The sequence below is a fragment of the Mirounga angustirostris genome, unplaced genomic scaffold (genome assembly GCF_029215605.1).
Source record: "Mirounga angustirostris isolate CCGP_5_RB_7025 unplaced genomic scaffold, mMirAng1.0.hap1 SCAF_12, whole genome shotgun sequence".
In the NCBI taxonomy this organism is placed as follows: domain Eukaryota; kingdom Metazoa; phylum Chordata; class Mammalia; order Carnivora; family Phocidae; genus Mirounga; species Mirounga angustirostris.
The window spans coordinates 48,728,143-48,742,145 of NW_026991720.1; the positions used below are offsets into that span (position 1 = coordinate 48,728,143).

The 14,003-nt window shown below is 38.2% G+C and overlaps 1 protein-coding gene across 2 annotated transcripts in view; it reads left to right on the plus strand.

The window, feature by feature from the left end:
* SKAP2 (src kinase associated phosphoprotein 2) overlaps positions 1-14,003 on the plus strand; it is a 165,372-nt gene that overhangs the window by 108,633 nt on the left and 42,736 nt on the right. For both annotated transcript variants that reach the window (XM_064575138.1, XM_064575139.1), the window contains 2 exons: positions 274-337; positions 659-796. In XM_064575138.1, coding sequence (XP_064431208.1) covers positions 274-337; positions 659-796 — 202 coding nt within the window. The remainder of the gene's footprint in view (positions 1-273; positions 338-658; positions 797-14,003) is intronic.

Below are 14,003 nucleotides of genomic sequence, written 5' to 3' on the forward strand. Positions count from 1 at the left end.
TTCATCAGTTCTGGCTTTGACATTGATGAAGAGAAGCAGCTTTTTTTCCTGCACAGCTGCCAGCTCCTGATCAGAGTTTCAAATCCATCATCCTCTGCTTCAATTACGTAAATTTGTCAAAATTAACTGTACATTATAAGAAGCATCCTTGCAAGAAAAGTAGTACTAGACATGAAAAGAATTACTAATGGTCTTAAAGAAGTGATAAGAATGCAACCTACCTCTCGTTTCCACTGTGGTGAATTTTCTTATTATTGTTTATTTTTTTGTTAGTTCACAGCAGCTTCTCCCAAAGATGCCGAAGAATGGGTACAGCAGCTGAAATTTGTATTACAAGGTAAGAGCAATCAATTGAACTAGTCATTGCAGTCTTTAAATATTGAAGAACTGAATGAATTTGGATTTGCATGTACGAAAGATTATCGACTCCTATGAGAATGACCAAGGGAACGTGGTCGTTACTAATACAGACTGTTCACTTCAGATTTATAAAAGTGTTTTTTCTGTAAGTACCAACTGGCAACTTTGCAATTCACATATTTATGTAATAATCAGTTTTTGAAAATGACTCTATTGGGCTGCATTTGTTTAGAAAATAGGGTTTTGAAAACCTCTTTTGCATTCTCAAAAAATTTGCCTCGTGCAACATATTTTTCAGATATGGGATCTGATGTTATTCCTGAAGAATATGATGAAAGAGGAGAATTATATGATGATGTTGACCATCCTCTACCAACCAGCAGCCTACCAGCAAGCAGCCAACCAACTGATGATGAAATTTATGAAGAACTTCCAGGTATTTATCATCTGGTGATTCATTTAAGGATTTTTAGGGCTTTTTCCCCACCCCCCCTAATGTCATATATCATCAAGTTGACAACTTGAGTGGAAATGGTGAGCTATTAAAAACAAGGACAAAGAAAATCCTCAAAACTCTATTTTATGAAAAGGGTTCTGCTGGAGGTATTTCAAGGGAGTGGATGTACACTTATGAAAAGTGAGTGGAATGTTAAAATGGAGCAGATATAGTCCTAATCTCATGGGACTTTTGGCTCATTAGCATTGTTTATGCTACATAATTTTTTAATTAAAAAATTGACTTGCCTTACAGTTTTTTCCACCAACTGACACATCATTTTTTATTTATATATCTTGGAACTTTCATTAACCAGAAGTTCTGTGCACACCCCATATGTCAACAACTTCTGCCTCATATATTCCTCTTTGCTGTGGTGTATTGCATTGTCTTGGAGAAATATTGTTGCACTATGAACAAAGGCCTTTTGAGGCTTGAAGTTTTCTCACTTGATATTTTATCATCAATATGAATACGGTTTCTTATTCTACATTTTTAGGCATTGTGTAGTGTTTATATGCCTCAGTATCTGTTACATAACATAAAATTAATTGTCTACTGGCTATTTGACTTGTATTTTTGAGGGTCAAGCTAAAACAGAATAGGTATCACGAACTTAGGATACCTAGAATATGAACACATTCAGGGAATCATTGCCTTACTAATACTATAGGTTGAAATGAACTTTTTTTCTGTCTATTAAAAAATCAGTAGTTAGAGAAGAAAAAGGGATTATGAGCAATGTGAGATTTAACCAACATCTCATGCAGAGAAGTTGTTTTTCTCTGAATAGAATGATTTTTTAAAAGATTTTATTTATTTATTTGAGAGACAGAGAGAGCATGAACAGGGTGAGGGACAGAGGGAGAAGCAGACTCCCCACTGAGCAAGGGGGCCTGATGCAGGGCTTGATCCTAGGACTCCGGGATCATACCCAAGCTGAAGGCAGACACTGAACTGACTGAGCCACGCAGGGGCCACTGAATAGGATGATTTAACAACATAGCATAAACCTTTAAAATTGATTTCAAAAATACTCAAAATGTTCCAAATTAACATACAAATATCATTTTCAGTGAAGTCAGTAAAGCATAGTAATAACTAGCACGTGGATTTTAGAGTCATAAAGTTTAAATTCTGGCTGTCCCATTTACCAGCTCAGTGACCTTAAAAGTTGTCTTTTCCTTCATCTGTAATTCTTCATTTTCATCTATTAGAATTCTTTTTTTTTTCAGTCAGTAAAATGGGGATAATATCATGGTGGGGGAATGAGCTCTCAGCACACTGCTTGAATCATGACAAGCCCACAGTAAGTTGTAACATCATCATTATTGTATCCAGTAAATTCTTGCAAGTGCTTATATGAAACTATAAGAATGGTTTTCTGATCAAGTAAGAATTAATGATTGTAATGGTATTATAAATTCAAGTACTACAAAAAGTACTCACATATGCATCTACATACTGGCACTACCCTAGAGATGATTAGTCTAAAAGCATAATTTTGTGGGGAATAGTAATCTGTACCTTTTTATTATTTTAGTGGAACTATATGTTTATAGCCCCTTCCTTTCTGATTGATCCTAGGGAAATGGCATCTGCCATAGTATTAGTTATCCTCAAGTTGGGAAGAATATTTTCTGACCGCTTGTTTTTAGTCACACCCTATCGTTAACACATTTATTTCATTTTTAAAAATGTTCAAAAGGGCTTGCGAGAATGTATACCGATGTAAAACGGAGGAAAGTGGTACCTTTGAATGTATTATTGTCATACACCTTTTATTCCTTTAAAACCCTGCAGTGAATGGGTTACATTATAATTGTTGAATGTTGAATTGACTGCTTGTTAAGTTCTGTGTTTCTTCAACTGGACCATCCCCTATCCGCCACTCCGCCCCCCACCCTCCAGAAAACTATCAGTCAGGAGTGAAGATTGAATATTCGTAGTCCTCTTCCTAACAAAGGTCCAGGGAAGATCTCCTTTAAGTAGCTTGAAATCTTAAAAATATGAAACATCTTTTCTTTTCCCTCACTACAGATGTTCTACTTCATCCCTTTTTTTTGGCCTGGGGCCACATAATTGTTGGAAATGACTGGTTACTCTTTAAGTGGTCTTACTTCTTGCTGAGGTACTGGAAGAAATCTAAGCTGCTCTGGGATTCCTTGCCCCTGCCTGGGATCCCAGTTGCTGTACAAAGTGATGGAGCTTGATAGAGCCTGCAACTGTGCCCCTGGGAAGGAAGCTGGGCTAGGCAGCTGTGGAATGTCTCCTTCTTCTTTCTTCCCCAGTGTACCCGAGAACCGCTTCAACATCTGCACAGCTCAAGTCTGTCGAGTCTGAGCCAGCCGCTACAGAGGGGATTTTTCTTAGTGAAAGTCCTCAAGCTGTCTCTCAGAGTTTGTTGAGGTTTTGTTTGACGAAATATCTAAAACTAGGAAGTCGCTTTTCTTCCTTTAAAAAAGGATCTCTCACTCAGGATGAGCATGGAGGGAGTTGCTTTCACTTCTGTGAGATATGAGTACAATTTTAAGAGGAGGGGAGGACAGTGGAAGAGCGGTGAACACATTCACAAACTGTTGCTATTTTTCCAGTTCTGTACAAAGAAGGACATATCTCTGAGGTCTGACTGGTTAAATTCCAAGAATGAATTAATACTACCATTTCACCACAATTTTCTGTCCATTCTATATAGTTGAAAACTAAGCCTCTTAGTTGAAAGATGGAGCATACAAATGTGTTTGAAGGAAAATCTAAGTATTCAACGTCACAGAGTTCTTTTTCTGAGAAAGTAAAGCTCTTACCCTAATGAGTATATATTTTTGAATGTAAATAAACCTGAATGTGTTTAAGTCTTAATAACAAGAAGAAAACGTTGCTTAAAAAATCGTATTGCGAAATATCCCTTGAAACGTTGAATTCTCTGGGAGTGTGAATGGTCTCATTGTGATTGTTTTTCAGTGAGGGTCTTCGAACTTGATTACAGCAGCTTCTCTTTAATTTCTTGTTCATTAATTTTTAAGTAGCTTCGCCAAAGAATAAGAATACATTCTTTGTGCGTAGGGGATTTATGCATATGTACCAAAGAGTGGAAAGAGGGCCATTTCTGGGGAGTAGGAAAGGCGTCTGGCTTTTCTTCAAATACACTAATGCTTTGACATCTTTTATGTCTTGGCATCTCCTCGCCTGGGCCACTCAGGTTTGCTCACATGGTGATATTACTGTGGCATATTTGTGTTGGCACGACTTGTATGTTGATCAAAGTGTGTTAGACGGTTTCATAACAGTCATGAGTTCATTCAGCTTTGCACAAATTTCAGAAGTCGGTGCTCGTTTTTTCGTTAGAAATACAGAAGAACGGTTTTGTTTGATTTTTGAATCTTGAAAGAGGAGAGCAGTCCTTGGGGAATGGCTGCAGAAATCAACCCAGCTTGCTCTTCTAGTTACCACGTCACTTGATTCCCCCCCGCCCCCCGCCCCAAAGTCGGGAAATTGTGCAGCAACAACAACAATAAGACTTTTTAAAGAGATAGACTGAATAGAATCGGCCCCGTAACAAGAGTAGTAGTAACTGCCCGTCAGCCCCTTAAATCTCTAGCTTTCAGGGGATTGCATTTGAAATTCTTCTGCCAAGTGGACTGGAAGAGAGAGGGCAAAATAAAACAGGAAGACAAATTTCTAATTCCATTAACCTATTTTTTAAGTGTTAATTCATTTTTTTTTTTTTCCATAATGACAGACTGAACTATTCTGAGCCAGAAACAAAGGATGTTTTTATCCTTTGGTGATTCAGATACATTTTAAATGTATTCATTCCAACTGTCTGTATCGAAAATGGAATATAAAGTAAAATGCAGCTGTAAATTTTTTTCGGTGAAAACTATTATGTATACGTAAAAAAGAACAGCATTCCATTCCTTAAATTTTGAGTAGTCTCCGGCAAGTGTATACGAATGCTAACTTAATCAGTGAGTGGTCACAACCCCCCTCAAAATACATTTTAGCTTTATTTTCCTACTGAATCATTATCACTCATAGTACCAAGTTAATATCAAGATTACAGGGGGCTCTGGAGTCTCTGGTATTAACATCATTGTAAGTGATGGTTGGTTCGGGTTTCACCAAAGAATTTTTCTCATTCCTTCTTTGGAATGCAGTGGAAAGATGCCAGCTGACTTTCACAGAACCACATATATTCAGCATTTTAACATTGTTAGTCCAGGCAGCCTCCTGGCATCCTTTTCTCTTAAACCGTGGTACTGAATTGTAAAGTTATTAAATGTGGTGATACAGTATCCTAATACATGATATGATAAGTATTTTTCCCCAAATAGATAACTAGATTAGAGTCAATTTTGGGGTGGTTTCAGCTCTGAACTCTGCTAAGAGGGTTATCTGAAGCTCTAGAAAATAAGGGAAATAGCTATAAATTAGGGTCCCTGTGCACATCTGATTGTTTATATTTTTATCTTTGCTGAATATAAATGTGATTTTAATATTGTTTATGTTGTCTGTTGCATAATACGGCATGAAGCTTTGGAATACAGGTGTGCCTGTCATGCAGCTGTGCCTGTCATGCAGCTTTTCTCTATCATTGGCATTGCAAATAAATTCATTCCAAGAGATGGTTTGACACATATTAAAACCCAAAATACCTGTGTGCATGCAAAAAACATATGTCTGTCGGTAGAAAGATAGACTAACCCGTTTTTGCAACTTGGAGCTACATCAGTGGTTTTCAACCATCAGAGATTTTGGTCCTCAGGGTACATTTAACGATTTAGTGTTCGGAGGCATTTTGGTCGCCACAACTGGGTTGTATATGTGTTACCAGCATCAGGTGGGTAGAGGCCAGGGATGCTGCTAAACATCCTATAGTGCACAGGACAGCCCCCACAACAGAGAACTCTCTGACCCCACATGTCAATAGTGGTGAGGTTGAAAAACCCTGCACAGGAATGTAATAGACAGCTTTTGGTTTATAACCATATCTCTGGAATGATAAAAACCCATACCCATGCTCCATATATGAGTTTATTTTTGTGGACAAAACAAAGGCTTCCTTACATAGATAAAACTAGGATTACGTTCAGTGGTTCTGGGTCATAAGGGACGGGCCGGACTTGCCTGTCACTCTTTCCTTCAAGGGGTTGAACTTCTGTCAGTCTTAGAAGAATGAGAAAACCACGAAAGAGGAGAAAGGAAAGAAGCACTTCCTCTATTTGTGTGAACACGCTCTGTGAAGGAAGAGTCTTTTTTGCTACTGTATGTGTGTGTCTTCCTTGTACAGAGACATGGCTTCTAATATTCTGATGAGGTTGCTCTGCCGCGGCCGAAGTGAGACCAGTGGGTGAGGGTTTGGATCTTCGGAAAGGGAGTCAGGGAGCCGGGGAGAATATAGTCTCCAGCAATTCCAGGGCCACCTGAATTTTGACACCTCTGGGACTTCTCTCCTTTCTCCCTTCTTGGGCTTGGACTTTGCAGAGCTTCATGGGCTTGAGATGGTGGGAAGGCTGTCTGTCCCTGGAGGTGGGCAGGGAGGTGCTGAGGCAGCCCCATGAGGCAGAGGGAGGATGGCTCACCTGAGTGTGCTTCCCGACAAGCCACGCGGGGTGCTGCTTCCTTATTCTCTGTCCATTTCCTTTTTGCTCTTGCTGAGTTTTAACTTGCAAATCTTTGTTTTCAAACAGTACACGCTCACTGGAAAAACCTTAAATACTGCTGATGTGCACAAAAGAAAGTACAAGTCACTCACCCTCTATTCTACGTAAATGTGAACAGTTTGATATGAATCTGTTGTCTTTTTTTGGCCCATTTACAAATGTACAAATGCATATAACCTTTTAACATTTTAAAAATAAGAACCTTTATTTCATTTACTTGCTTCTACTCTTTCATTTCCTTTTTACTTTCTTCGCACTATTACTTTCTTTCTTTATTCATTCTTTTATTTTCCTCCTTTCCCTTTTCCATTGCCATCCTCTGTTTTCTCCCTTGCTTTCATTTCTTCCCTTCCATAAATATTCTTGAGCACCTGTTCTGTGTTAGGCGCTGTACCTAGGTGCCCGGAAGCCGCTGCCCTTCCTACCCAGGCCCTAAATGGGTGTGGTTGCTCCTTCCCCTTCCGGCCCAAGCCTTGACTTACTACTGCACCCTCGATCTCCTGTGCCTATTTGTGTCCTGTGTATATACGCCCTTTTCACGTCGCATGAGTTTGTTGTATTGGCTTTCCTGATAGAGGAATGCGGTCTTCCTGGGGATCATGTCAGCACTATTGTGACGCCTCTCAAGCCGTCCTCCACTTGCCCTCTTCCTCTCCAGCTGCCTCTTCTCTTCGGGCTCCACCCCTGCCCTGCACACACTGAATGCCTTTCTTTGTATCTGTGGCCACTTAATTTGTGGTGATAGAGAGCAAGGGCTTTGGAGGCAAACATACATTCTGCACCTCACTCGGTACTTTAGCCAAAAGAAAAGTGAATACAGGGGAAGTGGCGATGTAAGAAACAAGAATGGACATAGACGTAGGTAAAATACGTCAGCAACGTTAACTATGGATTACTTTATTTTTATTGTTATGTTCAGTTAGCCAACATATGGATTACTTTTATATGAGCCTTTTCTTCTAATTTAAAAAAGTAAAACCAAAGTTAGCTAACAATTAAAAAATTTAGCTGGGGCAAGAGGGGCAGGGAGTGAAAGCATGCTAAGTGTTGTTCAGGAGGAGAGAGGAGAGAAATACTGAGAAGTGTGGTCTTTGTTAGGAAATGCATGATAAATTTCCAAGTGAGTACTAAATAAATAGGAATGCAATCCTGAGATTCCCAAAGTAGCCGAAGGGACATAAAAGGTGATCACAGAAAAAAATTTTAAATCCAAAAGAAGGCAGGAAAAAAAGAACAAGGAGCAAAGAGACAATATGGTAAAAATAAGCCCAAATGTAAAAGTAATTACAATAAATAGAACTTGATTAATTCAATCTAGTAAAAGACAAATTATCACATTGGATTTTTTTGAAAAGATTTTTTTTTGGTGGGGCAGAGGGAGAGGGAGAGGCAGAGGGAGAGGCAGAGGCAGAGGGAGAGGGAGAGAGAGAATCTCAAACAGACTCCCCACTGAGCGCAGAAGCTGGCCCAGGGCTCAGTCCCACGACCCTGAGATCATGACCTGAGCCGAAATCAAGAGTCGGACGCTTAACTGAGAGTACCACCCAGTCAAAATCCTCGTTGGATTTTTTTTTTTAATCTAGCAGCAATCTTCTTAGAGGAGCTGTTTCTGAAACAAAACCACATAGCAATTTTCCAAGTAAGGGAATGGAAATAAATAAACCTGGCAATCCTGTTCAAACAAAGCTACTGTCTATGTTAACACTAGACAATGTAAAATTTAAGGCATAAAGCAATAGTAAGACTATTACATAAAGCAATAGTAAGACTAGTAAGAATGATACTACATAATAATAGTAAAAAAAGATAAAGCTTAAATGCAGCTAACTGCATAACCTTGAAATCTGTAAAGCAAAAACTTATTAAGACAAATTTGACAAATCTTCAATTATAGTGGGAGATTTTTAATATACCACTTTTAGAAACTGGTAGACCAAGGAGGTAAAAAATTAGTAAGTGTATGAAAGATTTGAACCAAAAAGAATTGATGAACAATCTAATCTATCTAAAAATTCAGTACATATAGACTATTTATGGAAATGGGCCATATATAAGTTCACAAAATCTCAACAAATTTCTATGAATCTATATCATACAGACTGTGTCCTTTAACTGCAATGAAATTTAATTAGAAACCAATACTAGAAAGGTAGTTAAAAATACCCAAGCCCCTGTGTTTGGAGGCTGAAAAATAAATTTCTGAATAGCTCATGAATTAGAAGAGGAAATCACAATGAAAATCACAAAATATGTAGTTCTGAAAGACAATGAAAAGAGTACAAATAAAAACTTGTGGCATGGGTCTTAAACTCTCTAGTTAGAGGGATATGGTGGTGAGTAAAACAAATGAGAGAATCCCTAACGAACTGGAGATGAGAGAACTATTAAAGAAGACGGAAAAGACTATAAAATAAATGAAATGATTAAAGAGACAAAAGAAGGAGAGGAAGTTCTAACAAGTGATAAGGACCCTATGGAAAAAGATCAGATTTCTTTTTTAAAAAAACAAATAGATTCATTATAAATTATTGATGATTTGAATCATTTAGCCACCAAATTCTAAGTTTTTGGACACACATATTTATTTTTACATTGCCTAGGGAACCATTAGAATAATTATTAGAATAGCCTAGAATATAATATAATCATTATGAGAATCAGAATTTAAAAAAATTTGAACCAGAATTTATGCAAATGTCAGCCACTCTCGTCAGACTAAAATGCTGACATTTATAAAGCAAGAAGAAAAATCACACTCATGGGCCTCGGCCATTAAGAATTTTTTTAAAAGATTTTATTTATATATTTGAGAGAGAATGAGAGAGAGAGCATCAGGGGGTGAGGGGCAGAGGGAGAGGGAGAAGAAGGCTCCCCTCTGAGCAGGGAGCCTGACACTACCTCGGGCTTGATCCCAGGACCCTGGGATCATGACCTGAGCCGAAGGCAGACACTTAACTGACCGAGCACCCAGGCGCCCCAAAGATTTTTCTGTGAACCTTAGATGCAGAATTCTAAAACTGTGCCAGAAGGTGAAATATTCACATTGTAGGTTTTGTATCTGTACGTAACTGAGTATTTTATCTTTTAGCACCAAGAAATCTCGAGAATTAGTTTCAAGATAGAGCTTCTAATCACCTTTGTATCAGCCTTTTTAACTGGAGTCTTCATTCTGCAGATATGATTTACTTCCCAAGTAGAATATAAACAGATAAGAGGCTGCTTTTGTTTTTAATTCCTCCATGCTTTCAGAAGATAGAATATGATAAAGTTTGTAGTAGCTTCACAAAAATGTATTTACCTTGTTAAGTCCCAGAAAAAAAAAATATCCACATCCATATACCCACATGAACACACATATCCATAGAGACAGACTGCAGCAAGAGATCATCAAGGCTTCGCTATTTTTGCAGATAGGCCAGCTGGGAATATCAACTTCCTAAGAGTACCCAGTTGCTTACTTTAAAGCAATGATTAATAAGAATGGACAAGTTCAGCAAAACGTCAGTGATAGATATAAGCACTCTTCATATCCGGCCTCGGCAAGTGCTACAGTAAAGTAAACGCAAGCCTTTAACAAAGTGGGGAAAAATCCAGTCTAACCTAAACTCAAGTGAAATTTTACTTTGATTTTGTTTCAAGTAAGCCATTCTCCTATAGATTTGTCCCTCTTTATTAGAACTTCATTAGAATTTCTACAAAGAAATAGCAACTCCTTATACTTATGTCTCTCTTAGCCCCTTTGTTTCTTATTACAGGAGTTGAGATGGGGCGGGCAATTTTTCTCATAGACAAATAAGGAAAGTCAGATGCAGAGTGGCATTTTGAGCTCTCTTTGGAACCAGATCCCAAACTTCTCGGCTTCTTGCCTGGGCCTCTTTCCATATTCCTGATCCTGCTGCAAGAAGGTACAACCTAATTCTGCTTCTCTTTAGCATAAAGATGCATGGGAGAGCCATTGTTTCTTCACCTGCTTACTCTTTAACCCCTGGCAATTTGACTTTATATTCCTTTTTTTTTTTTTTTAATTTTTTAATTTTTTTTTTTATTATGTTCAGTTAGCCACTGTATAGTACATCATTAGTTTATGATGTAATGTTCAATGATTCTTTAGTTGCATATAACACCCAGTGCTCATCACAACATGTGCCCTCCTTAATACCCATCACCGGGTTACCCCCCAACCCCCTCCCCTCTGAAATCCTCTATCTGTTTCTGGGGTTCCATAGTCTCTCATGGTTCATTTCCCTCTCTGATCCCTTAACTAAAACAGTTTCCTCAAAGTCACCAGTACTGTCCCAGTCATTAGTTTCTTTCCTCAAATTCACCTCCAGAAATTTTATTTTGCTGGGCACCCCTTTCTTCTTGAAACTGTCTCCTGGCTTTTGCCATCTCGTTTTCTTGTTATAGGTAATATTTATAAATAAGCATCTCAGCACTGTTTTTAGATTGCCTCATTTCCTGATGCTTGCTGATTGTTTCAAATTACTTTTCTATTTATCCAGTATTTCCTTAATAGTGGAGCTTTTTGCTATTTGTACTTTGTCCTCTCGTTATACATTCTTCTTATAATGCATTCAATTAATAGACTCAACAAATATTTATTGAAAACCCATTACATACCAGGTTCTGTTCTAGCTGTTGGGGGTTTAGGCATTAAAAAAAAAAGCAGACTTTGTCTCCATTAAGATAATTACGGATTGTCGTTAAGTGCTACGAAGATGAGGGGAAGGTGTGAAAGGAGCAACTGTTTTACAGTCTGTGGTTAAGGAAGAGGTGACATTTAAACTGAAACCTCTTGGATAAAACTGGTAAAAGCAAAAAGGCAAACAACACACTTTCTAGGCACTGGGAACAGGTGCAAAGACCCCAAGAGAACCAGCACCAGAAAGAACCAGAAAGGTGGGCCACTGGTAGCCACTCAGAGAGAGGCTAGAATGGGATTGAAAATGCAGGCAAAGTAAAACATCTAGACTAACATCTGAACATTTAGAGCAAAGTAAAATGTCTTCACTGAGTAGCTAGTTCATCGAAAGAATTAAAGGTGGTATGGTAATTATAATAATGGGTAACACTTGGTATGTGCCAAGTATTATCTCATTTAATAAGTAGAAATATTTTATGGCCTAGGTATTATTACTATCTCTATATTATAGTTAAGGAAACTAAGTGGTGGAATTGGGACTAGAATGTAGGCATTCTGACTCTTAGCCAACAGCCATACTGCCTCTCAACAGAAACATGTCCTGAGCTATCAAGTGAGCATTTACTGACACACATGTACAAAAGACCCCAGAAAGGGTAATATACCAATCAAATTTCATCTTCACATCTGACCTCTCCTCTGAGCTTTGGCCTCATATTTCAAGTGACTTTTGGCCATCATGTCAAACTTGTACCTAAGATCAAATTCAGCATCCGACTTACTAATACTGCTCTTCCTCCTTTCTTCTCTATTTCTGTGAACAGCATTAATAGTCATGCAGGTTTTAAAAATTAAAACTCAAAACCATCCTTGATTCCTTCCTTGATCTCCACTCCCCTAATCCAGTCAGTTTCCAGTTGCTACCGATTCTGCCTGTGAAGCATCATCCATCCCCAGCTCTCCGCTCAGGCTTCAGTAATTCCTCACCTGGGTCATTATTGGAGCTCTTAAGAGTTCTCAGCACTTCCTGTATGTATGTCTGTCTCACCAGTCAACCCAATAATCTATTCAACATTTGCCAGCAGATTGATCTTCCTAAAACATAACATGGTCAAAGTAATCCCTTGCTCAGTAACTTTTATGGGTCTTCACTGCCTAGGGAATCAAGTCCAAGCTCACTGGCCAGGTCCGAGCTCCTTCCATGATGTGACTTACATTTACCTTTCCATTCCCATTCCCACTGCTCAGACCCATTATTCAGACAGACTGAATTCTTGAACATTCGTTATTCCTCCCTTATGCTTCATATCCATGCCTTCATCACCTACATAGCATTAGGTACCTTGTCCTAAACCAATATGTTGAATTAATAAAGTAATTAAAAGACAAAAATTTACTCAAATAGCATATGGATAAAACTTTTGGTTGATTTTTTTTGTTTTTCCATCCACCCAGTCCATAATCAAATCTACCATATTTTCTAATATAATCTCATTAGCCACAAGATATAGAGTGGAAGCTAAGATGATGAATAAATAGCCCTTGTCTTCAAATATGCTATAATTTAATCAGAGAAACAAATATATGAATATCTAAGTATAGAAAAAACAAAACTAAACATATATAGGTAGATCTGTCAATATATCTATCAACCTATCTAAATCACACTCTTACCAATTCCAAAGTCCAATAGTATTACTCTACACCTTGGCCATATTTTCCCTTTCCACACCCATGTAGAACCTTTATATTCACCCATCAGAAACAACGAAAACACTCTTATTGATTCTGTATATTTATTACACCATTGTATAGTTTTGGTATAAATATAGTATTTTCTCTAAACCCACTTAGGTAGAACCTTTGTGGTTCTTCCATTAGAAACAAAATGCCCTTGGGGCACCTGGGTGGCACAGTCGGTTAAACATCCGACCCTTGGTTTCTGCCCAGGTCTGATCTCAGGGTCCTGAGATCCTGCCCCATAAAGGGCTCCACGCTCAGTGGGGAGTCTATTTGAGTTCTTCTCTCCCTCTCCCTCTGCCCCTCCCTCCCTAAAATAAATAAATAAATCTTAAAAAGAAAGAAACAAAATTCCCTTGAAGATTCTATATATTTATCGGGCACAACAGTATTTTTATAAATATAGAATGGTATAATACTTAACATAACATAGTATTATGGTTTAGTACTAAATACAGTATGGTGATATCATGTCCTCTACCATTCTGGGTATTAATATTTTTATCAAGAATGTATCAGCTGATGCTAGGAGACAGCATATATAAAAGAATTTAAAACCTTCTTTTAAACGGATTAATTTTTCATTTAATGGGGAAAATATTTTCAAGAAATACAGAAATCAGAAGTTTCATAAGTCCTATCTTCTATTGCTACAAAACATTGACTGGCTCTCCACCTCCCAAAGGGCAAATCCCTTACCCCTTACTTTGGTACCCAGAGCTTCTCCACGGGTTGACTAAAGCCTCATGTTCCAGCCCAGTCCCTATTCCACTTCCACCAACTCTCCAGTTTCAACAAGCTGGCTTACCCTTCATTCTCCCTTAGACATCCCTTACTTTTTGTTCAGATACTTCCATCTGTATGGAATGTTCTCCTTTTAGTTCAGTTTCTAAGCAGATTTTCCGGATGTTTCAGGCTCAGATCAAATCCCATCTCCCCATAAAGCCTCCTCTGCCCTTCCCAGCATTAAGTGACCCCCGCTTCTCTTAACTTCTGTAGCACCATACATTTGAAAACGAACCACACACAGCTTTGTGGCATTTTTTTATGTTGTTATCCACTGTTCTAGAAATCTTATATTACTTTGCATGTCATTATTTAT